At 56.0% G+C, this 24,523-nt stretch overlaps 3 protein-coding genes and 1 long non-coding RNA gene across 5 annotated transcripts; 2 read left to right on the top strand and 2 right to left on the bottom strand.

Annotated features, from left to right (window-relative positions):
* Positions 1-487: 487 nt before the first annotated feature.
* On the bottom strand, positions 488-14,096 carry USP5 (ubiquitin specific peptidase 5). Of its 2 annotated transcripts, none has more exons than XM_028120966.2 (20): positions 13,667-14,096; positions 10,340-10,465; positions 10,027-10,093; positions 9,717-9,850; positions 9,414-9,559; positions 9,025-9,209; positions 8,459-8,553; positions 7,445-7,638; positions 6,638-6,709; positions 6,268-6,355; positions 6,014-6,139; positions 5,395-5,548; positions 4,902-5,076; positions 4,192-4,280; positions 3,378-3,569; positions 2,706-2,849; positions 2,482-2,627; positions 2,110-2,263; positions 1,767-1,851; positions 488-1,141 (listed from the first exon to the last, which is right to left on the bottom strand). In XM_028120966.2, exons 1-20 carry the CDS (start codon positions 13,874-13,876, stop codon positions 1,048-1,050), a joined length of 2,676 nt encoding a protein of 891 aa, XP_027976767.1. In that variant the 5' UTR covers positions 13,877-14,096; the 3' UTR covers positions 488-1,047. The 2 variants fall into 2 exon arrangements, with proteins under 2 accessions (XP_027976767.1, XP_027976769.1); XM_028120968.2 differs by having other exon boundaries at positions 3,447-3,569; positions 13,667-14,095.
* LOC148163686 (uncharacterized) lies at positions 4,493-8,198 on the top strand. The gene is made up of 3 exons (XR_015768819.1): positions 4,493-5,201; positions 5,771-5,833; positions 6,238-8,198. It is a non-coding gene; the product is annotated as an uncharacterized LOC148163686 (long non-coding RNA).
* On the top strand, positions 13,888-16,767 carry CDCA3 (cell division cycle associated 3). The gene is made up of 6 exons (XM_028120970.2): positions 13,888-14,707; positions 14,921-15,096; positions 15,350-15,479; positions 15,759-16,052; positions 16,170-16,273; positions 16,399-16,767. Exons 2-6 carry the CDS (start codon positions 14,977-14,979, stop codon positions 16,555-16,557), a joined length of 807 nt encoding a protein of 268 aa, XP_027976771.1. The 5' UTR covers positions 13,888-14,707; positions 14,921-14,976; the 3' UTR covers positions 16,558-16,767.
* Positions 16,768-18,637: 1,870 nt separating this feature from the next.
* GNB3 (G protein subunit beta 3) lies at positions 18,638-23,528 on the bottom strand. The gene is made up of 9 exons (XM_028120969.1): positions 23,472-23,528; positions 23,145-23,183; positions 21,792-21,898; positions 21,651-21,714; positions 21,368-21,530; positions 21,211-21,277; positions 20,916-21,117; positions 19,635-19,851; positions 18,638-18,777 (listed from the first exon to the last, which is right to left on the bottom strand). The coding sequence occupies exons 1-9, from the start codon at positions 23,526-23,528 to the stop codon at positions 18,671-18,673; spliced, it is 1,023 nt and encodes a 340-aa protein (XP_027976770.1). The 3' UTR covers positions 18,638-18,670.
* Between the last annotated feature and the right edge of the window lie 995 nt (positions 23,529-24,523).

Genomic DNA, 24,523 nt, shown 5'->3' with positions numbered 1-24,523 from the left:
CGGGCACCTCTGACCTACCCGGGGGAGGGCAGTCCCACAGTTACGGGGCCGGTAGCAGAGTTCCGAGCGGGAGGGGCGGCCCGCACGGAGCCCCCGCACGCCCACCCCGCCCGGGAAGTCCCACTCTCTGCTCCAGCTGGCTCACCGACACGGTGGCTGCAGGGCCTAGGGGACCTGAGACAGTTGGGAAATACCCACTTGGGACCCCTCCGGGGCGACTGCTGGAGGAAAGACAGAGTTCTCCACCCTCATCTTTGTGTCACCCCACTCCACTGCCCCTGGTCTGACAGCCCCCACCCTTCAGCTTTTTTCTACTGCCCCAGTGCTGGCCCCACCTCATCTCACAGCCCATTTCCCAAGAGCTCTACAACTAGTGAAAGTAGAGAACTGTCCAGGGAGGGGGCAGAGGGGGGCAAGGGGCAGAGGCGGCTCTCCTGCTAGCCCCAGGCAAGATCAGTCTCTCTCAAGGTCCCAAACAGGACACGACTTAGCCATTGTACTTTTATTCACATCGTGTATTTTGGCATTTTCCAGAGAAGGGCAGGGAAGAGACAGGGTGGGGGAAAGACAGGCCGGAGGGCGAGGGGGATCCCCGTTTCCCTCACAGCCCTCCTTGCCTGACCACACAGGGAGCAAACACAAAGAGGGAGGGGAGGCCCGGACGCCCCGTCCTGTGGAAGAGGCTGCACGAAGCTAAACCCACACGCACACACAAACAAGCCCCCCTCCACACCAGGGGCCGGCAGGATTACACAGAGAAGCTGAGCACTGTGGGTTCAAGGGGCAGGGAAAGCAACAAAGTCTCCTCACAGACAGGTGGCCGGCCCCTCCCATCCCCTTCCTGCTCTATCCCCAAAGTCTCTCGAGTGTCCCCCGCTTTGCTTGGCCATTTTCCCATGGCCTCTAGCTTCTTCCCTGCTGCTGAGGACAAAAAGAAAAAAGGTACAGAGCAGGGGAGCGGGTGGCTGAAGTCCATCCCTCAGCCCCTATCCCTCATGCCAGATGGTCCGTCCCCTGTCCTCAGTGGTAAGGGGTCAGGGCAGGCTCTTAGCTGGCCACTCTCTGGTAGAAGTAGATGTAGCCCAGGTCCTTAGGTGGCTTCTCAGAGGCACACACTTTCTGGTCATTGTAGATCACCCATCTGGGGAAGAGGGGAGGGGGAGGGTGGAGAAGGAAGAACAGACTGGGCGTCCACTTTGCATCACCTTAAGTCTCTGACATAGCCCCTGGAGTTGATCCCAGTGATTCCGGCGCGAAGGTTCCCAACGTTCTCAGCCTGGGCCCCCACATCGACAGGCTAGCTGCTACCTGCCTGAAGGGAGCACCCCAATCCCATTCCCTGCTCGAGTCTTCAAATCCTCCAGTCCCGCTACGGCCACCCCCGCCCGTTCCTGTCAGACCCCGGTCTGCAAACGTTTTCTGGAAAGGGCCAGACAGTAAGGAGTTTAGGTTTTGCAGGCCATCCGGTCTCTGACACAATTACTCAACTTTCCTGTTGCAGCATGAAAACAGCCACGGACGATACATACGTGAGTAAGTGTGGTTATGCTCATTAAAACTTTACTTAGAAAAGCAGGTGGCCTTGGGCTGTCTGTCGTCTGCCGATCCCTGCTGTCAGGCATTCTATCACTTTCTGCTGTCTCTACGCCCCCCCCCATCCAGCAGGCCTTTACCTTCTCCCGCGAATATTCTAAGGACTCCCAGGATGCCCCCACTCATCCCCACTAGCACGCCTCGGTTCAGGATGTACCCTGCCAGCCCCTCACCTGCCTTCCTTCTTGATGTGGCAGACGTAGTGACCACACATGGTAGAGGTGCCCATGTGACTGATGAAGGCAAAGAGCTGATACTCTAGAGGAGACAAAGAGAGGGGTCCCTGAGCGCCAGCCCAAAGATGCATCTAACAGCCCAAACTCAGGGACCGGGGGGCAGCAACTGGGTCACAAGTCTGTCTCGGCCTCCTAGAAGCCCGCCTTCCGAAGCCATGTCAGTGGAAAGAAGCTCCTGCCCCCTCTGCCCCCTGAGGGAAGCAGAGCTGCCTTGGAATGAGGAGCTGGTAGCAGACCGGCTAGATTCCGCCGGCCCATCCTGTTTCCCAGGGACACTCACTTCCAGGCCCATCCCGGACTTTAGGTCCTACTGGCACAGACTCGGAGATGGAGTCGGCAGCTGAGCGGCCCTCCGAGATGTCCATGGCGGCTTCTGCATCCAGGTCATCAATGTGACTGAAGATCCAGTCCACGGCCCTTTCTAAACTATTGTTCTTGGAGAGGAGGGAAGCGTTACTCTTTCCAACAAGTTCAGGGCCAGGAAGACCACCGGTGAAGGCCTCCCCTCCTTCCGCACAGCCACGAAAGGGTGGAGCCCAAGCCTCGGCCGTCCCACACCAGTGGTCCTTGGTCTGGCTCACAAAGGATGGAACCTCACCCCACCTGGTTCTTTCCCACCGGCCCCCGGTCCTCAGCCAGGGGCAGCCCATACCGTGGCCCGAAGAGCTTTCAGGGCCTGGTCCCGGGAGAAGCCCATGGAAACGATGGTGCTCACGCAGTCCTCCGGTGGGGGGTCAGCTGCTGCACTCGTGGAGCCAGGCCCGCTGGAGCCAGGCAGGATGAGGGGGTTTGCAAAATCTGCGGGGGTGAAGGGATTGAAGTGTGTGTGGGGGAGGACAGGGGCCCTGTTCCACCCTGCCGCCCACCCCGGCCTACCTGGGTCGTCCATGTGTGACATGACCCAGTTCATGGCGGCCTCAGCCCCACTGTTGCCCGTGTAGTAGACAGCCTTGCGGCAGGCATCCATAGGGAAGCCCATCTCCACCAGCTGGATGATGACCGATTCGTCCAACATGGGTGCTGTGGGGGGAGAAGTGAGGGCACAGTGACCTGACTCCTTGGGCCACTATCTGCTCCTCCTGCCTCCCACGGTCCAGCCCTCTGGCCCTCTCCCAACACCATCCCCCCAACCCCGGTTCCATGCATTTTCTTTCCAAGGCCTGGCACCTTGCTCCAGAACTAAAATGGCGGCACGCCATCATGTGGGGGCCGCAGGACTACAGACACAGAACTGAGGCTAAAGCTCTCCCGTGGATCCCCTCCTCGCCCATTCTCACAGAATGGGCCCCGTTTCTGGAGTATGCTGCCTCTCCCCACCCCCACGCGCCGAGGTGACAAGGGCAGAGAAGCAAGCGGCCAGGGCTACGGCCATCCACACAGAGAATGTGGCTGGGAGCGCCCTCGTCGGCCCTCACGTCCATCAGAAGAGGGCAGGGGAAATTTGAAAGGGAGGACAGGAGAAACACGAAGGACAGGGTCAAGGGGAGGCAGGCAGAGAAGACCCCCATCAGCAAAGGAGAGAGACAGGCAGGAAGAAGAGTCACTAACATGTTGGAGAGGAGAAGTGAGGGGAGCAGAAGGAGTCTTCGTCTTCGTTGCCATAGAAACCAAGGCTACCTTTGGGCTCATCCGGAGTGACGAGGGGTGGGGCAATGTCAGGCAGCTCCTCCTCCCCAGGCTGCAGCCCTGTACCCCTCAACTGGGAGATGTCTAGCTCCTCTGGCATCTCAATGGACACATCTGTAATTGGAACGGCGGGAAAAGGGTCACCTCCCCAGCTCCCTGGGGCCTTCCCTGAGAAAGCACTCGGGGATCCTCAAGGCCCTGCCCCACACCTTGGCACTGCTCTGGAATAAGGAGCTGCTCAGAGCGGTACCAACTGCAGGGGTCCCCGTGTAATGTAATGGTGGGCCTGGGAATCAGGAGGCCTGGATTCTAGTCCTAGATCTGCCTCAGGTGCGCTACGGACAAGGACGGGGGCCTCCAACTTGTACAACACAATGATCTCATACCTCTGTGGGTCTCGACTTATCTAGGACACGAAGTGAAATCAGGAGTTCTCAAAGTCATCAGGGGCTGTAAGACTCACGAGAACCGTTTCAAGATTATCTAAATGAGAACCTTTTACCAAGTACAAAAGTAAAACTATGAAAACCGCTTTTGGTTGTAATCATCACTGTAAAATCAAGTGTCTTCATATTTTTAGTCCGTGCTTTTCAAACTCGGCTCATTTTGAAACATTTAGGGTTATGTTTCCCTCCTTTGCAGGAAAGGTGGAGAATCACTAGTTTACACACGGTAAGGCCCCTTCTTTTTCTCGCATTTTCTGCGTAACCTCCCTCACTCATCCCAGCCACCATACCCAGTTTCTTGGGCACCCAGTCTAAGCCGAAGGTGAACTTCTTGATCTGGATGACCAGGTAGTCAGGGAAAGAGGCAAATCGTGTGGTCCTAGGGAAGAGAGAATGTCCTGGTACCCAGAGAATCCCACAGTTCTCCTCTCCTGAGACCCCCACCCTGGGGTTCAGCCTCTCGTGGGTAGAAGACCTGATAGCCCAGAAGATACTCCATATTCTTATCTTGCCCTGGGCAGGCATCAGAGCATCTGCAGACAAGGAGCGGCAGAAGCCAGGGGCCTGTCAAAGGGGGGGGTGAGGAGGGGAAATGGCTGAAATCCCTTGAGACCAAAGCATTCTTTCAGATCTCAAGCTTATGCCAACGACAGGATGAGGCCCAAACTCAGGCTGTTTGCTAGAAATCCAAATTCTGTCCAAAACGGAGACTGTGCCTTTGCTCTTGCCAAGATTGAGGGCACGAGTGGACAGAAGCTGCACGAAAACGTGACCCTGTCCCACAGGAGAAGATGGAGTGATCGGGGCAGAACAAGGGAATGTGGCAATCATCCACGTCGACTGCTGCTGGGAACTCTCCCTTCCCTTGGGGCCAGATGATGAGCAGCCCCAACGGACACGGCCCTGAGAAGGGCCGAAAGACTGAGAACGAGGCAGAGAGTATCTTTGGGGTCACCCTGAGAGTGGCCCGAAGCCTGAGGCGCAGACCAACAGGACTTACTTGACAGCTACTGATTTGGCCTGCAGGGCCGTGCTCCAGAAGTCGTCCACCTGCTCCGGGGCCCCATAGGCCTCCAGGCAGGAGCTGAAGGGCACCTGGGCCCGGACCAGCTCCGGTGGTGGTAACTTCTCCTCCTCGGCTTGCCGCCTCTTCTCCTCATACTCCAGAAGCTCCTCTGGTGGCAGAATTGGTGGGTGAGGCCTTCAGAGGCCACTGCCTCTTGCCCTCCTTAGCCTTGCCAGGCTGGCCCGATGGCCGTGACCAAGTCAGCTGCCCCCACCTCAAACCCCCGTGACACAGGTATGTACGATCTTGCCTCTCATCCTCAGCACAGCGCTGACAAGCAAGGGTGACCCTACCTCCCCGAGATGGCCCCTGCTCCAGACCTCTGGCTGGGGGAGCAGGGCACACCGTGGGCTCTGCTCCCATAAGGTGTCCTAGCACCCCGCCTAGGCCCCACAGTCCCCCTGCACCCAGGCCGAGAGCAACCTGCCTTTGTTAAGGGCCGCGTCCATGCGCACAGGCAGCTGCATGATGTAGTCCACTCGCTGGGTGTACTTCACCTTCTCTGTGGCCAGGCACTTGATCTTTTCCTCCACCAAGAAGCGGAACACCTCGTTAGGGTTTTCAGAGCTCCGACAATTCCTCTATAGGAAAGAGGCAGTGTGGGGAGGTCGGCGCGGCCAGGAAAGGGGATGGGGGCCTGAAAGGGCCACTAGGGGGGTCAGGGAGAGAGAGGAGCGGAAGGGAGTCTGCCCCTAGGAGGCACGCGGGTGCAAGAGTAGATCCTTCCCTAATCAACTTCCCCTCCCAGCCCCATCATGGCACTGGGAGACCGTGGGGGAACGTGTTGGTGTTTTTCTTTACAGGCAATAAGCATCTTCATCTCATTTGCTCTGCGTGTACCCTTCATTCGGCTGCAAGCCCATCAGGTATAAGGATCACTGCTTAGCTTTCTCCTCAGGGAAGGCCCAGTGCACGCAGACGCCCGGGGCCCAGGGGCGGGGCTGGTTGGGGCTGACCGGACAGAACGGGCAGGGGGGAGAAGGGTGAGAGCGGCAGACAGATGGAGGGAGTGCGGAGTGCCTCCTTGCCGTCTGCCCAGCCCTTACCTCCACCATGTTGATGAGGTGAAGAAAGAACTCTTGGGCATCCTGCTGCCGGTTGGTGGAGAACTCAGGGTGACCCTTGCCGATGAGGGCCTTGAACATCCGAGGGGCAATGCCATCTTGAACTTCCTAGGCAGAGAGCCAGGGCAGCGATTTAGCTGGGGCTCAAGAGGCCACCAAGGGGCCTTGTTTAGACATCTCCCAGACCTGTCTCCCCTTAATTCCAGAGCCTGAAAGGGATAGCGTCCCAGACTCACCTTCTGTTCTGACACCTGCTCCCCATCGCCTGATTCCGGTGCTGGCTTGGAATATTCTCCCGAGAGCAGGCCATGGCCCAGTTTGGCCCTGCGTTAACATCCAAGAGAACTATTTAGCTTCAGCCCACTAATGATCATCTGCCCTCTCTCTGGGCCTTTTCCGCCCCAACTCAAGCCCTGCTTACAGCCCTTAGGCAACCCTCTACAATGTGAAAAACTGCAGAGTCCCCAGGAGCCCAACTCAAGGCAGACAGCATGGCCCGAGGCAAACATCCCACGCTGCTGCCCACTCCAGGCGATCATGGAGGACAGAAGGCGTACGGGCTGCGAGGCTCTCGAGAACCTTTGTACACGGGACCTGGCTACATACACCTGGGTGCTGAAGTCCTGGGTAGGGTCCGTCGGGGCATTCTGGAAGATCTTCTCCAGCTTATCCACATACCTAAGAGCCAAGGGAAGCATAATTGAAGGCACAATGGCATGGGCTCCAAGGGAAAGGGGAGGGAGTATTATCCACTTGCTCAGGGAACAGGCTCCCTCCAGAGTGGGGAGTTACGTGGTTCAACCACGGAGTCCCATGTCTTCCCAGCAACCTGTCCTTCCTCCCCTTCTCAACTATGCCAGCATGTGGTGCACTCCGCTGCCTTCTTTCCCGGCCTCCTTCCCAGGACCGAGCCAGGGGAGGGGAGAAGGCAGCCTGGGAGAAGGGTAAGGACAGTTCCCACTCTATGGGACGGAACAGGTCAACACGTTGTTAAGTTTCCACGTATGCATGGAGTCCTTCTCAGTTAGAAGGCAGACTCCTTTCTGCTCAGAATGGGCCTTTTCTCTCCTGGTGTCCCAGGCCCTCCCCTCCCCCGCAAGTGCTACATGGCCACGGTAGGTCCTCATCTGCTGTCACTGGCCTGAAGTGAAGAGCACCTCCTTCCCTCTGAGTCAGTCAGGAGGCCAGGGAGCGCCCTGGGGTTCGGTGTTCTGCCCTCTCTGGGGCCCGTGGGGCCGGGGAACAGGGCTGCTCTAACTGATGGGGGTACGCCAGCCACAGCGTCACGGGAACGAAGACTGTGCCAGAACACAGAAGTCCTGACGGTGGCTGAGGGAGGACTGTGCCTAGAGGCCAGCGACCGGCAGAGCGGCGGGGTCAGGGGTCCAGTCACTGGGAGGGGGTGCCACTCACTTCCTCTGGAAGTCGGGGATGCTGAAGAGCACCTGGACCACCGAGTTGAGGTAGCAGCTGTTACCCAGGTTCCGGATGCCCGTGTAGCCAGGCCCGAACAGGGGCTTCAGTGGCACACCTGACTCCTGGATCAGCTCCCATTCGCCAATCCGCTGGTTCATATCGATCTCCAGCTCTGTCATCGTCTTGTCCGTCTGCAAGGGAAGGGGCACTTCAGACACAGTGGGAAACTCAGTCCTGGATTTTTCACACTGATCCCTCACAGGGTCCAGGACAGTCCCCAGCTGGAGCTTCGAATGTGTTCAGTTATGGACTCTCACATAGGAGACACACTGGATATCCCCAGTCCCAGTTCCAGAAGGCCACGAGGGATTGTCCCCGAGGCCTGTGAGCCATCAGGCCTCCGCTCTGGTGGCAGGAAGAAATGAATGCGAGTCCCTCTGCTTGAAGTGTTTTTTCCATTCCTTCTCACCCCTCAGCTCTGCACTCAAGCATCGCTTCCTCCATCCCCTCGACCGGCCAGGTCCTCCGGCTGTATACCACTTCTGCAACACCTGTCTCTGTCTCTTTTTTTTTTTTATCGAGTAGGCTCCACGCTGGGCGTGGAGCCCAACACGGGGCTTGAACTCACAACTCTGACATCGAGACCTGAGCTGAGATCAAGAGTCAGACGCTTAACCCACTGAGCCACCCAGGCGCCCCTCTATGTCTCTCTCACAGCACCCATCGGTTTGTGGTTAATTCACGCGTTTGCCTGAGCACATGATAAATGTCTGCCTTTCCATCTAGAATGTAAGTACTCTGTCTTAGTCACACAGTGACTAGCACATAGTAGGTACTCAGTAGTATTCAACGAATGAATGAATGATTCTAGAAGCTTTTTCAAAGGAAGAGCAAATGTCTTGGGGACTGGGATAACTGTGGCAGCTGCCGTGGACGCGCTGCTTCAGCCTCAGGCTGGGAAGGGCCCAGTGGGCAGGGATGAGGAGAATCTGAAGCTGGAGGGGACCTCACCTTCTGCATCTTTAACATGTCGATGCCGAAGTGGGACAGGTGCTCAGCCAGGTTGGGGTCCAGGACCATGTCGTCCTCGTCATAGGAATACACGTCTAGGGCAGGAGGCAGGAGCAGGGTGAGAAGGGGTGGCTCTGGCTGGGCCTGGCCACCAAATCGCACTCCCTGCCCCGAAGGGGCACTGGTGGGACAGAAGGATGGGCCGGTAAAGGTAACCCCCTGGGCTGCCCTGAGTAGCAGTGAAGTCACGGGCCCTCCGGAGACTGGCTGGCTGGGAAGATGGGGTGAAAGAGCACGAGGGCTAGAGTTACCTGTGACTCTACCACGCAGGGTAAGGTGCTACGGTCAGGTGGGTTTGGAAGGATACTTGCTAAACAGATAATGCTGGTAACCTCTAAGAAAGGGACTGGGTTTGGGGGGTAAACTGAAGATTTAGTCTCATCTGCGGTATTTTCATTGTTTATCAAGAGAACGTATTGACGTGTTATTTGTGTCATATACAATGAGTAACAGTTCAGACGCACTTCAGCATGGAGGGAGCTGGGGGAGGGGAGGGGGGGGAGTACCAGCTCCATCGGGTGTGATGGTGCCCAGCTTGACAGCTAACGGGTAGCCCGTCTCCCTGTAATGCTCCACAGCATGGTTGTTGCCCCCACTGCCATCGAAGTAGCGTCGGCCGCAGAGAATGGAGCCATCTGTCAGGTTGAGCCAAAGGTTCTCTCTCATGTCACACTTGGAACACTTCCAGCCACTAACCCAGGGAGAAGAAAGTCAGCTGAGATAGGGGTCAGGGGTCATGGGATTGGCCCCCTGCCAGTCCAAGAGCGCTCTCTTCTCCTCTCCCCTAGACATCCCTTTGCTGAGTTCATCTTCCCCAGTCCCCCTCCTGACCCTCTCCCCACCAGAACCCCCTGTTCTGGGGCTTGTGCCCCAAGGTGGAAGGGCCAGGCCTCACCAGGGAGGGATTCGAGCAGGGTTGTCCAGCTGCTTGAGGTTGAAGGCATGCTTAGACACCTGCCGTACTTCCCCATCCCAGGCCTGCACCTCCTGCTTGCGGAAGGCCGAGTCAGCCGACAGCAGGGCCTCCACCGCACTGGTCACCTGGGGGGAGCAGAGGGTCAGAGACGGTACCCAGCCCTCCCTCCTCCCCTGCCCCTCTAGCCCCTCAGTCTCCAGCTCTCTCAGGGCTTGCCCAAGACATCACTGCTCAGGCCCCGCTTGCCCTAGAGACCCTGGTAGGGTGGGAAAGTATTCGTACCCGATCTCTGACGATGTCAGGCAGTCCCCCCAACCCATCCCGGGCAATCTCCAGGTAATCCGGCAAAATAACAATCTTCACATCCTCATCATATTCAAACTTCTCCTCGCTGAGGTCAAACCCGCCTTCCATGCCTGGTGAAACAGGGAAGAGGAGGGAGGGTAGGACAACCACCCCCGGTAAATGTCCCTCCTCTGACACAGCATCTCACTGTGGGCCACTGATCAGGCCCATTCTTTTAGGGCTCTCCTAGAACGTCTAAGAGCGGGGAAGACCAGCTCAGGAAGAACAGGACTGTGATGGCGCTCACCAATAGCCAGCCGGGTGGGCTTCTTACGGGGGGGGTCTCCAGTGCTTGTAGTGGTGTCCTCCTCTTTCTGCAACGACGCAGGAAGGGCCAGCATCAGCAAATGGGGAGGACAGACAGGACAGAGTGGGCTAATCTTAGAAGGGAATGGAGCTAAAAAAACACGGGGGCTGAGTTCTAATGATACCAACAGAAATAGGTTAAGAGAGGGAAACTGAGGCCAATAGGAGGTCAGAACAGAAGAGACAGATTCAAAATGGAGGCCCAGGGGCCTGCGCCTGAATATCCCCAGGCCCTGCCCCAGCCCTGTCCCTACCGGGCGCCGGGTCCTCCGGAGGTGCAGGTAGACTCGCTGGCCTGTCTTGTTGAAATGTCTCTCCACATACTGTTTCCCAAAGCCCAGGAATGTGTTCATGCAGATGTAGAGGCCACCCTCAGACTCCTGCAGTACAAGAAGCAGGGGAGAAAACACAGGGAGGATGAAGCCTGGCCAGGTGCGGAAACCAAGACCCAGGGCCAGACACTGCCGGTTTCCAAAAGAAAAGCTCTGTTCTCCAACACCATGTGGCTCTTGGCAAGTCATTGAGCATTTTAGGACCCAGTGCATGGCAAAGATTCTCCCCAGTCTCCTATGACTTTGATAACAACCAAGGGTACCAGGGGCTGAGCAACACCTGTCGGTCATCACTCCTCTTCCTTCTTTGGGCTTTGGAGCCTTCCAATCAATTATAGAGAACTCCCTTTATCTCTCTCTCTCTGTTTTTTTTAAGATTTTATTTACTTGAGAGAGAGAGAGAGAGTGCGAGCACACAAGCAGAGGGAGCGGGAGAGAGAGGGGCAGGCTCCCCGCTGAGCAGGTAGACCAACAAAGGACTCAATCCCAGGACTCCGGGATCATGACCTGAGCCAAAGGCAGACTGAGTCACCCAGGCGCCCCCCTTTACCTCTTTCCTTGAGGTAAACAGGAATCAAATACCATGGACTTCCAGTGCCAGTGGTTATACTCAGAAGGAAAAGGGGTCCTTTCCTTGGAGAAGAAAGGCCTGCATGTCAGACACAGAACCTAAACCAGGGACACAATGACAAACCCTGCCTCATCTCCAGGACTCAGAAAACTTTCCGGACTGGAGGAGTTGAGATTCTAAAACTTGAACAATACACCCAGCTCCTGAGCTTGCCAGCAAGCCCAGACTTTTCCTTTAGCACACCCTACCAGGTCGTCAAACCGTGGACCATGCTGAGGGTTCTCCCTCCTTTCCTGCTCAAGCCTGGCTCCAGGGTAACAATGCCTTGTGCGGGGGCGCCTGGGTGGCTCAGTCGGTTAAGCGTCTGCCTTCGGCTCAGGTCATGGTCCCAGGGTCCTGGGATCGAGCCCCGCATCGGGCTCCCTGCTCCTCGGGAAGCCTGCTTCTCCCTCTCCCACTCCCCCTGCTTGTGTTCCCTCTCTCGCTGTGTCTCTCTCTGTCAAATAAATAAATAATCTTTAAAACAAACAAACAAACAAAACAATGCCTTGTCTGGGGCTCACTGCTATACCTGGGCCTAGTTTGACAGGGACATGAAGACCAGCATTCTCCAGCCACTACCCTGCTGCCTCCCCTCTGACCAATAACTAAATCCCCACTGACGTCCATCAACTGCCAACCTCAAAGCCATTCCCTCTGTAGAATAATCTAGCAACACCTGCTAAGACCGCTAAAATACATATAACCCAGGAAGAAAACAGGGAAAGACAAGGGTCCACCCTAAATCACGGCTAAGGAGGGAGGATGAGCTTCTCTAAAACAGAACAAGTCTGCCAGTGCCTTTGTGAATAGTGATGGATAAGGTGGAGGAGGTAAGTGGAGAAAACAAGAGTCTTCCCTCAGATCCAAGCAACAACAGGCATCTTCTTCCTTGAATAAACGCCTCAGTGGCCTTGAAAAATTCTCTGCTGTGATATGAAAAATAGGGCACTGTCTAAGGCAGTTAGTTCTTGGTCCCATAGATTGCTCTGTACCACTCCCTAGACCGTGTGGATTACAATGTTGATGAGCAAATGGAACATTTTTCATCAGGGAGGTCAAATAAGCTCTCTTCCACCATGAAGCCAATTTGAAGATAATCAAACATGCTGGTAGTTGGTTAGGAAAGCAACTGAGCCACACTGGAGATCTCCTGACTTGGGATGAGAGAAGGAAAGTATAACAAGCTTACAAAAAACACCATTTGGATTATTTGAAGCAGTTACCAAGGAGAGACAAACAGGAGTGTGAAGAGGGAGCCACTGACTTCTACCATCTGTTGGTAATTAAGAAAAACCTTTCCCTCCTGAGGAAGACAGTGCTTCACCAAGCCCTGCACTTGATGAACTTGGGTGGCATGTGGGAGCTCCGCGGTAACCGAACTCCTCTGTTGGAAATAAACGCTGGTTTCCCCAAGCCTTGGGAACCCTGGAGCTCTGCTCTGAGCCATCCTCTTTTAGCTCTGCCAAAGCCAGACTCCAGAGAAGCAGCACATTGTCTGAGGCTCAGCTCAAAGCCTAGCAAACCAAGCAAACCACAAATCACAGTGATGATCCTGAACTGGGCCTTAGATCATGCTGCTATACTCAGCACTGGCGATGCATTAATGAAGCCTTTCCACTCTGACTTGCAGTTTTCCCAGCCATGAGCTGTTCTGGCTGAACACCCTGGGCAGGGCCCAGCGGCCGCCGGTCGGGAGGGGTAGAGATGGGGGCGGATCCCAACCAGGCGGCTGCCCTCTCAGTTAAGACTCTGGCCAGGCCAAAGGCTAGTCTCCGCTTGAGGGTGACACAGGAAGGCAGAACTGCAGGAAGAGAGGTTCCGGGTGGAGCCTGCAAAACGTGAAGCATGGTGTGGGTGGAGGCTTTGTCTAACTAGTCAAGGGTGGGAGCGGGATGGGAAAGGGGTCTTAGTATCCTCCACGAAAGACACCGTGTCTCTGGGAATACTTTTAAAAGGGTTCCCTCTGCTCCCTGTGATGGGCGGGAAAAAGAGAGGGGGCTGCAGTCACAGGTCCACCTCAAAGGAGAAAAGACTATAGCTTTCCTCCCTTCTTTCCTCTCCTCCCTACCACCAATGACCCACCTCCCCGCCCCCTGTCCACATTAACCACGGGTGGAGTCTCTCTAACTTGGCCCTTCTCAGAACTGGCCTTCTTCACGGTCCCTTCCAGACTACTAGGCGCCTACGAAATGCAGTCCCCACCCTCCAACCCTAACTCCGGCCCGGAACAGTGCGGGGTCGCCCCATCCCTCCGGCACGAGACTACAAAACCCGGAGAGCCGTGCGCGGCAGGCAAGGCCCACTCCCAGGCTTTCGCAGGGGTCCACTTGGGGGATGTAGTCCGACGATCGGGATGCGCCTCTGCCTTGGAACGGCAATGAGAGGAGAGAGCGACTACGATCCCCACAGTGCTCCACGAGACGGGGAACGGGCGAGGCGGGCGCGGTGGCTTCCGGGGGCGGTAGTCACACGACATCTCCAGCTAATTAAATGCAACGGCAGGGAGGAGCGTGGGAGACTACAAGTCCCATGGTGCATCGCAGGGAGGCGGTAGCCCAAGGCTTGCAGGCCCCGGCAGAATGACCAGGGCGATGGAAGGAAGTCGTGCTCTCTGCGGGCGTGGGGAATGGGCTTACCGGCGTGTCGAAGGAGAAGGCGCACTCGTCTTTGTGGACCCGGTCTCCAGCCTTAGGAACCCGGATCGTCGGTAATACTGACAGCAGCGCCTCCTCACTCAGCTCCGCCATGACACCGGCAGCAGCTCCTCCACACACAGCGGCTCCCACCGTTCCCAGTCCCCCACCCCCTAGGCTTGCCGTCCAATGAGCACTACTCGTTAGGTGCATGCGCTAAAGGGAGGACGCGCGAGAATGGCAGTTGGACGCAGCCTGCCTACTAGTGCTCCGCCCTCTGCCCTACTCTTGGCTAACGCCAATGAAAAGCGCTTCTAATGCAACCATGGTCGAAAGAACCAATCCCACGCTCCCAAGGGCAGAGCGCATGTAGAGCAGTGAGGTGGGTCCCCGAGTTTTGGATGCCCGGACCCCTACAGTCCCTTCGCGTGTCTTCTATCAAAGAGCAGAAACTGACGGTTTTTTAAACCAATCAATCCCAGAAACTTTCCTGGGTCCTGTCCAATCGGAAAACAGAAGGCCAGTTGTATTCTTGGTATTTGAAAAGGGGCTGTCCAATGAGGCGGAGTTTGAGAGGGTTGGTGTCGAGTGATTGATAACTCCGTCAACCAATAAGGATTACTATCTCTGTCGCCTCAGAAAAACCTTCACAACTTCATCTCCAGCTGGATCTGTACAAAATCGCGTAAAATGTCGTGACTAGTTTTTTTAGAAACTGAAGGTCTTAAAAGCGAAGACTGGCACTCCTCAGAGTCTCACGACGGACAACTCGGAACCCGTTGCGGAACAAAAGTCCCCTCATCGGGGCGGCGTCAGCCCCGGACAAGCCGAGCCGCTGCGCATTGGCCCAATGGTCCTCCTGGTAGACGTCGTCCCAGCCCAATGGCTTCCTGCACTGGAGGCGGGTTTCACAAGGAGGCCTATGGGAGCCTGCGTCCGCTCCACCAATAGAGTCAAAGCAGGGGGCGTGGCGGGAGGTTTGAAACTCGGCGTCGGGAGTTGAGGCTCGAGCTGCTGTGCGCCCAAAAGACGAATCGGGGCCTGGTAAGTGATTCGAATTAATTGGTGAGTAAGTTAGAGGGCCCAGCGGGCCCGGAACGAGCCGGCCTGTCAGCTGCACCAGTCATTATCTTCACAGGGGCCTCTGGCCCAGCGGCCGGACGGCTCCTCGACTGGGAACCGGGAAGATCGGGTGGTCTGCAGTCAGAGGTCAGACGTGGTCGCGGTAATGGCTGAGACCTGAGTCGTTTCTCACAGGCGTCCCCTCCTCGCCCCGGGCCGGGCCCTGCCCCACCTTATTCTTCCCGGTTGGGATGGGCTCAGCCAAGAGCGCCCCAGTCACTCCGGCGCGGCCTCCGCCGCACAACAAGCTTCTGGCCCGAGTGGCGGACCCCCGTTCACCTAGCGCCGGCATCCTGCGCACTCCCATCCAGGTACTCCGGGCCGGGGTGGGGGAGGCAGAGTCGGAATTCTTGGGCCTCTGCCTAACCTGATACTGAGAAAGCCCTCACGCCCTCCTCCTCTTTCTAATTTGAGGCCTTGTTTTCCTTTCTTAATCCGGATGGGGTAGGCGGAATGCCTGAGGGGCGTTGACAGTGCCTGCCTGGAATATCCACCTGGGGCTAGAGACCTGGGAGGGAAGAAAGAGTCAGGGTGCAGACTTGTTGTAGCCTTTGGTTCTACCAGGTGGAGAGCTCTCCACAGCCAAACCTGCCAGCAGGGGAGCAGCTGGAGGGTCCCAGTCAGGCCCAAGACTCAGATCCCCGCTCACCTACCCTTGGCATTGCACGGACACCTATGAAGACCAGCAGCGGAGGTAAATGGTGGGCCCAGGGAATTTTGGTAAGGCTGTCACCTAGCATCCATGAGTTAGGCCAGTGAAGCCATCTTCTGAGAGCTCCTTCCTAAAGGAGCCTCCATCCTCTTGCTTGGAACCAATCTCACTCTTGTCTCAACATTTCTCCTCTCACCTTGATTTCTCTCTTCCCAATCCCTCACCCACCAGGGCATGAATCCTAAAGTTCCTGTGTCTTTTCCTCCTTGCTGAATGGTTTGTAACATAGGGTCACTATCTCACTTGACTTCTCCCCTCTAGAACCCCCAAGCCCACGGGTGAAACAGCTGAGTGAAGTATTTGAGACCGAAGCCCCCAAACCGAATCTGCCCCCAGAGCCTGTTCTGCCCTTAGAGGCAACTTCATCTTCTGAATTGGACTTGCCTCTGGGCACCCAGTTTTCCCTTGAGGACCAGATGCCACCCTGGAGCCAGACTGAGCTCCCCTCCAAGCAGGTGTTCTCCAAGGAGGAAGCAGGACAACCCTCAGAAACCCCCATGGCCAGCCAGGGCTCGGACAAGCCCTTGAGAGACCCTGAGACTCCCCGATCTTCAGGTACAGAATCTAAGGGCAAGGTAGAGGGAAGAGAAATTGGGATAATGTCCACAGATGAGTGTAGGAGGAATAAACTGTAAGCCCCTAATTTTGGCTTTAACTCCTTACCCACCCTAGGTTCTAAGCACAATAGACGGAAAGCAAATGGCAAGGTAATAGGGAGATCTCCCCTCACAATCCTACAGGATGACAACTCCCCTGGAACTCTGACACCACGACAGGTAAAGGGAGAGAGGGTGAAAACCGTTACTAAGAAATCCCGGGTAGAGGGTGGGAAGCCTTTTTACCCAATCTTCGCTCTCTTGAATGTCCCTCCCTGCTCCAACTCACACACTGCTTTTGGCAGGGTAAGCGGCCTTCTCCCCTGAGTGACAATGCTAGGGAGCTAAAGGAAGGGGCCGTTCTGGGAACTGGACGACTTCTGAAAACTGGAGGCCGAGTGTGGGAGCAGGGCCAGGACCAGGACAAGGAAAATCAGCACTTTCCAAACTTGGTGGAGAACTAGGCCGACTATGGCCCCAGCACTGGCTTCACCGGGGGCCTAGTGATGTTGCGTCCCCTCAACCCCATCTTTCCCTGGGAGACTGGAAAGGCTTGTTGTCTTCAACCCCACCCACCCCCCCCTCCACCACCAAACTCCCAGCTCGGGGACTGAGTGCTTTTTTGGGCTCTCTTTGTGTCTCATGTGTTTCTTGTATATTAAAGAAAGTGGTTTTAAATGATGTTTTTAAGTATTCTACCTAAACCTTGCAGTGGCAGTGGGCTTCTGTATATAGAAAAACAGCCTGAGGAACTCGGGTTCCCTGTCCTCCAAGCCTCTTTCACATGCTTCCCTTAAACCTGGGGTTCCCCAGAGGTCTGTCCTTGGCCTTCTCTTGCTCTCCCTAGGTGTTCACTTCTAGGGCTTTAGCTATCATTCATTTATATTCTGGTAACTTCCAGGTCCCTCCAGCTAGCCTTGACCTTTATCCAGCTGCCCTGTAGGCACTACAGACTCAGTTTATCTAAAGTTGAACTTCTGCTCTTTCCCCCAAAGCTATTCCTCATCCCGTATTCTCTATCCCTGATTATACCCTCCGTTACCCAAACCTGAAGTTTGGCCATTATCTTGAATGCCTCCCTCTTAATATCCCATACCCTAGCACTAAATTCTGGTGATTCTATATCTTTCATCTCTTCCCCATCCCTTTCCTTGGCCCCCTGTCCTACCGCTCTTGATTTTTTTCTTTTCAAAGATTTTATTTATTTGTCAGAGAGAGCGAGCGAGCGCACAAGCAGGGGGAGCGGCAGGCAGAGGGAGAAGCAGGCTCCCCGCTGAGCAAGGAGCCCAGTGCGGGACTCAATCCCAGGACCCTGGGATCATGACCCAAGCCGAAGGCAGCTGCTTAACCAACTGAGCCACCCAGGCGTCCCTCCTGCTCTTGTTTTCTTTTTTTCTTTTTTTTTATTTTTTTTAAAGATTTTATTTATTTATTTGACAGAGAGAGACAGTGAGAGCAGGAACACAAGCAGGGGGAGTGGGAGAGGGAGAAGCAGGCTTCCCGCTGAGCGGGGAGCCCGATGTGGGACTCGATCCCAGGACCCTGGGACCATGACCTGAGCCGAAGGCAGACGCTTAATGACTGAGCCACCCAGGCGCCCCTGCTCTTGTTTTCTTGCCATCTCCCTCCTGCCTTGTTTCCTTCCAGTCTCCCCTCCCACCATTTCATCAACCTACACCCGCCGCCCGCTAGGGTGACCTTTCTGAGAAGCACAACTGACCATGTGACTCCGCTGCTCAGAACTCTTCAGTGGTTCCCCATTGCCCTTAGGATAAAGTCTCCGCTGGTATTCAAGGTCTTCTGTAATCTGCTTCTTTCTCAACATAACCTTCCTATACATACGCATACATCCGCAGATGGGGAGTATGTCCTGCTGGCCACCTGGTGAATACCTTCTGATCTGTCTTATGCCTTCTCCATGAGGCCTGGGCTTTCATCTCCACCCTACTTTCTGCCCCCAAGCTGTTTGGTACCCAGCCTTAATCGCTGCACCTGTAATACCTTATTACTTAAGTTGGGCCTGTGTCTTTTTGGAATAGAAGTGGGGCAGAAGCCAAACATCACAGACATACCAGGGCACTACACTTTATTGCAGGTCCTTTAGGAGGGAAATAAAGAAAGTAGAAAGGGGAGAAATCATGAAGAAAGGGGCCAGGATCCTAGTGGTGCCAGAGCCATAGTCACAGGACTGAGCACCCTCTGCCACCTAGGTCTGGACAAAGGTAGTGGCTCTGGGGGAGGAATTCCAGGGCCTGGGGCCTCAGACTGGAAGCCTGCTAGGCCTGCCAAGGGCTAGGGAGAGGTCAGTTGTCCTTGCCCAATGAGGGAGAAGCTGCGGGACCATGGAGAGGGGAGGCCATGGGAGGAAATGGGGCAGTTCTTTGCCCCTGTGTCCCTGATGCTGCCTCCCAAAGGCATACCCCCATTTTCCCTGCTGCCCTCAAAGGACAAAGCTGGGTGGGAGTGGCAGCTGGGGTGTAGAAGAAAAAAACCTTAAAGAAATCTTAAAAGAAAATTGGGCAGGGAGGGGGCAACTGAGTGTCTTCATGGCCTTTTACCTCCCCTCCTCCAGCCTCCTTAGTTCCAGACTTTGAGGAAGCTGTCCCAGGAGCCAGTGGCCACAGCCATCCCATCAGCTGTGACCCCCAGGCAGCTGACCCTGTTGTCATGGCCAGAAAGGATGCCTGAGGAAGAGAGAGAGGAGTCAGCCTGTTTGCCCATGCTGCTTTGGCAGAGAGTGCATGTGTGTCTGCAGGAATCCTAGGTTAGATTGGCCATGGACTCAGCCTCTGGTGGGGACTCAACGAGGATTACCCTAAGGGGCAGGGTTTCTCTTGAGGCCAGTCTCTGTGGAGGGCGGGGTGGGGGGCCGGGAGGGACAGGTGAGGTTGGCAGTGTCGGTGTGCTATGAAAAAAGCAAGGAGCACCTTGATGGGCACTAGAAAATGGGGAGGTTGCTCTTTAGTCTCATTCCTGAGTCTCCAAATGAAGAGACTGAGGCCCCAAGAGAAGTGACTTGCCCAAGGGCCCTCAGATCCTAAGCAACAGAATTCAAATTTGGATCCTGACTCTCTGGCCAGTGTTATTTTCATTCAGCGCCTGGCCTCTCCCAAGAGAAGCCACACTATCTGATTCAGCTTCAGACCAGGGTGGTCCTAGTTAAGCCCCAAGGTTGGGGTCACGCTAGATCTCCTTGATTCTGCTTATTAAAGTTCCCTGAGATTGCCCTTTCCTCCAGTGGATGCCCCTGACACTTCAGAGGCCCTGGAAATCCAGAAGTGACTGGACATTCAAGGTCCCCAGGTCTCGGGTGACACAGGAGCTCCTTTGGCAGGAAGCAACTAGAGCATTGGGCGGTGGAGAAGGGCCACTAGAGATGATGGTCTAGGTTGGGAACCAAGGGGGATTGGATTCTAGGGCTAGAGCTCAGAGTCATCCAGTAATTAGGAGCAGTAGAAAGAGGGTCCCAAAAAGGGGAGCTAGTAGGAAGGTCCTTCCAGCCGAGGTGGCGGGGGCGGGGGGGTTGCTGGCCGGCCCTTACCCACACGCTCGCACTTCATGGAGTCCCAGACATTGCAATTGAAGTCGTCGTAGCCTGCAAAGAGCAGACGGCCGCTGAGGGAGAAGGCCACGGATGTGATACCACAGATGATGCTCTCGTGGGAGTAGGCAGTCAGCTCCTGGTCTGCACGCAGGTCAAACAGGCGGCAGGAGGCGTCGTCCGAGCCTGTGCAGATGGCCTCTCCGTTGGGGAAGAACTGAGGTACAGGTGGCAAGGGAGTCAGGACTCAGCCCCGGGCGGCCCACTACCTCTCCCGCCCTCTCCTTGGCTCCCGCCCTGGTGGCTCCAGCGCAAGCACTTTCCGTCAGCCTCTCTGCCCGGCCCTTCCCCAGCACTCTTCATTTCTGACATTTATCCCAGCCATCTGCATGCCAGTTGGCCGCCCGACACTCGTTGCTCGGTCCCTCGCCACCCTGCAAGCAGGCAGGCATTATTTGCACGCTGCGAGGCTGAGGGAGGGCGGGTGGCTTGCCCAGGGTCACATGGCTAGAAGGGCGGAGGCTGTCCCCGACTCCGGGCTCCGGGCTGGATCAGGGTGTGGACGTGCAGGGCCAAGTGCAAATGTGTGACCTGAATCTCATCACGAGGAAATGTCAGATAAACTCAAAGGGACGGAAAGCCTAAAGAAAATTGGGTGGCACTCTTCAAAGATGTCAAGGCCCCGAAAGACAAAGAAAGGTAGAAAAAAGGTTCCAGTTTAAAGGAAACTGAAAAGGTACGGCAAGGAAACGCGATGCATGTTCCTAGACAGAAAAAAAACACGGCTATTAAGGACATTTGTGAGATCATTGGTGAAATGTGAATATAGGCTGTAGACTATATTGTGTCATTGTTCAATCTGATTTTAAGAATTATACTGTGACCATGTCAGAGAATGGCCTTGTTTTTAAGAAATATGCGCTGAAGTATTTAAGGGGTAAAGAGGCATGATATCTGCAACTTACTCTCCAAAGAGGAAAAGAAAAAGGTAATAAAGCATATCTATGTCCACATCTAGGTGTATGTGTCTGTCTTTCCATCGGTCCCTCCCTCCCTCTACAGAGAGAGAAAGCAAACCAACAGTAAAAATGTCAGCAGTGAATATGGGTGAAGAGTAGATGGAAGCTGTTTGGGTTACTCTCCCAACCTTTCTGTAAGATGAAATCATTCCAACCAGGAAAGTTATAAAGAGGCGGGGAGGGAGCTGGGGGAGGGATGAAGGATGTTGGGGGGGGCGCTGGTGAGGAGGTCCCGGGAGTTGGGGCACAGAGGGGAGCTCACGCAGATAGCGTTGATGTCCGACTCGTGGCCAGTGAAAGTCTGCCGACAGGTTCCCTCCCGCACGTCCCAGAGCTTGGCGCTGGCGTCACAAGCGCCCGAAATGAAGAGTTTGAAGTCAGGAGAGACAGCCAGACTCATGCAGTCCCCCGTGTGCCCCACAAATACGGTCTTCTGCTGCCCAGTCTCGATATCCCACAGAGCACTGCCGGGAGGAGGGGGGGCTGTCACCCTGTCACGGAAAGCCCAGGACAGAGCCACGCCCCAAGCCCCGGCACCCACAGGGTTCAGCCCTCACCAAGTGGTGTCCCCGGAGCTGGTCACGATGTTGTTGTCATCCAGGAAGCGGCAGCAGGAGAGATAACCTGGGGGTGGGTGAGGACAGCGCCCGGGCTGCAGGGCCACATCCCTGCGCCTCTCACAACAGGGACGGGAAGAGAGGGTCTCTCACTCACCTGTGTGAGCAGAGAGCTCCCGGCTGACCTTGACATTGCCCTCACGGGACTTGAGGCTGTAGATGGAGCACATGTTGTCCAGCCCCCCGCATGCCACAAAGTTCCCAGATGGGGCATAGGCACAGGTCATGACCCAGGAGGAGCGCAGCGGGATTGCGTGCACCTGCAGGAGGGTGGGCAGAGGCAGGACCTGAGCTGAGCTCCCAGGTGGGGAGGGTAGAGGAGGGGAGGCACAAAGCCCCCAAGGAATCACAGGGTGACGGAGGGCTGGGGAGGCAGCTACCTTATTGGTGGTATAGGTGTCCCACACGATCAGCTTCCCGTCTTGCGAGGCACTTACCAGCAGCCTGGGGAGAGGGCACCCCATGTCACCCAAGCCTCTCCTTCCTGCCTCCCCCCGCCCCGGGTGCGCCTCAAGCCTCACTTAGAGTCGGTGGCCCAGTGCATGGCATAGATCTTGGCCAGGTGTCCCCTTAACGTCCGCCGCGTCCGCATCTGGACTCTTCCCACGACCTCGAGGCCCGACACCAGCTGCAGAAAAGGGGGCACTAGAAATCAGGGTGAGTAGGGTACATGCCTAGATGTCAGCATCACAGCCACCGATTCGGACCAGTTTCTGTTCTGTGCCAGGCTCTGGGGTCAGGCCCCTAGCCTTAGAGAAATAAGTCCCTGCCCTGCGCCAGCTTAAACTGAGGTAGGAGAGACCGGGCATGGCCAGTGGCACGCTGCCAAGTGTTGAACAAGCATCTCTCCAGCATGGGCTAGTGGAGGAGGTGGGGGCGGGAGAGTGATGTCCATCATGGAAATACTCCCACCTTGACCAATTTCAAGCTGCCCGTGTGAAGTCACTGAACACGGACTTGGGAAGAGAGGGCCACATCCGCTGTCCTGAGCCGCTAGGAGCCCGGCCCCACACAACACTGCCGCACATCTGTCCCTTCCACTGGCTACCCAGGGCAGCCCCGTGACCCTGAGCTGCACCTCCTGAAATTTGTGGTCCTATGTCCCTTACACTCCATCCAGCCTCTCAATTTTGGCTGGGGTTCAAGTCGATGGCCTTGACTTGTCATTTACTTGCTTTGTTGTCCTGAGCAAGTCGCTTACCCTCTCTGAGCCTGTTTGCTCATCTCATAAAACGAGGTTTATAGCATCAACTTCTGGGGTTGTTGTGAAAATTAAATGAAATTATGTATTGAAGCAACTTAGCCCAGTGTTGGGCTCACGGCAAAGCGCTCAATGTTCACTCTTACTATTAATGTATTTAATCCAACATAAGATGACACCAACTCTATGAAGCACCATACTTTCAGGTATCACTGAGAAAGAAAAAAAAATGCTGCCAATTATAATTGTAAGGCATCATCTATTTTGGGCTGCATCTTGATCTCAGAGATGTCAAAATTGAAAAGATGTGACTTTAGAATTGATGACATACACTATTAGAAAACTAAAAACTGCTCTATAAGGGCTTTATGATTTACAAAGTGCCGTCCCTCTCTAAATCCTCGCCATGCCGTGAGGGGGTATAACCATTCTCATTTTATGGTTGAGGACTGAGACAGCATCTGCATCCTTAGCTTCCAATAAGGTGCCTGGCCCAGAGCAGATGTCACTAAATGTTTGTTGAATGAATTAATTAATGCCGTTCCTCATTCCAAGGACATGCTGTACTAAAGCTCGGGCGCCAGGCTCTTGCTGGTCCGGGAGTTCCCTTTCGCTCCACTCCTCTCCAGCCCTGCCCCGGGGGGGGAGGGGGGTGGGGGACAGGAGGTCTCACCTCTGCCAGAGTCATGTCGGCACAGGCTTTCCGGGCATCCTGGGGGGGAGAGCAGTCATCAGGGGGGCATAAGGGCAAGGTGGGGTTAGTGGGTGCATGGGCCTCTGAGGTAGGTGGGCTTGGTGCTCTAGGGTTTGGGGGGCGCCTCAAATATGAGATCCAAGTTCAGGAAGTCTCTGGTCCCTTCCAGGTCAGGGGTCCCTAACGTTTCACTCAAGAGCAAAGCCAGCCTCCTCCCCGCCCCCGCCCACCACCCCGGTCCACACTCCCTCGTGGCCCGGGTTCCATGTTTTCTGGGGTCCCCCAGTGGGAGAGTTGTGGGGTTACTGCAATCTGCTTCTTGAGCTGCTCTGCTTCCTGTCGCAGCTGTTCCATCTCCCCCATGGCTGACAGGTTGAGGGGTAGTTCCGGCTCCTGTCAGGAACATGGGGTAGGTGTAGGGGGTCCCCACCAGGCCATGTTCCTGTCCCTCACACCGGCACCAGACTCCAGGACTGGAGCCCACTACAAGAAGTAGAGAGATGCCTGGGGGAGGGGGCCCGCAACCGCTCCCCACGAGCCCCTCCACGTGCGGGGAGTCCTGTGCACCAAGCCCGGCCCTGCCTGAGCCCTCCCTGCAGCCCCGGTCCCCCGGGCAGCAGAGCCGCACCAGCTCCCTCTTACTTGGACTCTGACTGGACCTCTGCCGGGTTTCCAGCTCCGGTGCCCAGGCGCCTCTTCACTCCCTCAGCTGCAACGCCAGCCCGTCACCTGCCCCGGCTCTGCTGCCAGAGGAGCTGGCCTGGCCTGGCCCCAGCTCCGGGGGGGGGTTTGGGGGGGGGCACTGACAGAGAAGGTAGGGCCAACGACGACAACGTCAGGCAAATGAAATCAGCTGGCAACGGCGGGGGCCGGGGGGGGGACGCGGTGCAGGAGAGGGCAGGAAGGGAGATGTGTGGCTTCCAGACAGACTTGGGCCCAGCCTGGGGCGGGGGGGTGGGGGCTTAGGTGGGAGCAAGAGTGTGGGGCTATAGAGAGGAGCAGCCCCCCACAAGCCCTGGGGGGAGGAGGGGTGGAAGGGGGTGCTTCCCTGGCCAGTCTCCCTGTAGGCAGAGATAAGAGCATCAGGCCCCTTGGGATTAGAGCAAAGCTGTGAGGATTAAAGGTTGGGGTTTGGGAGGGGTACAGAGGAGAAGCAACCATAGCCCAGTGCCCCCCCCCGCCCCAGCCCCCACCAATGCTGATGATCGTGGCAGTCAGGGCATGCCTAGCAACCAGCCCAGGAGCCAGAATATGAGGGTGAGAGGTAGCCCATTATCAACATCCAAGATTTCATCCCTAAATTCAGGGTTCTGGGGAAGGAGGTTCAGGTGAATATGGGGAGGGTGCAGGCAGGAGCT

This window comes from Eumetopias jubatus, unplaced genomic scaffold (assembly GCF_037043125.1).
Source record: "Eumetopias jubatus isolate StellerSeaLion01/CBP00866 unplaced genomic scaffold, mEumJub1_p1.0 scaffold_8, whole genome shotgun sequence".
Taxonomy (NCBI): domain Eukaryota; kingdom Metazoa; phylum Chordata; class Mammalia; order Carnivora; family Otariidae; genus Eumetopias; species Eumetopias jubatus.
The sequence above is the reverse complement of the archived record's forward strand: the minus strand, read 5'-3'. Positions and strand labels throughout refer to the sequence as shown.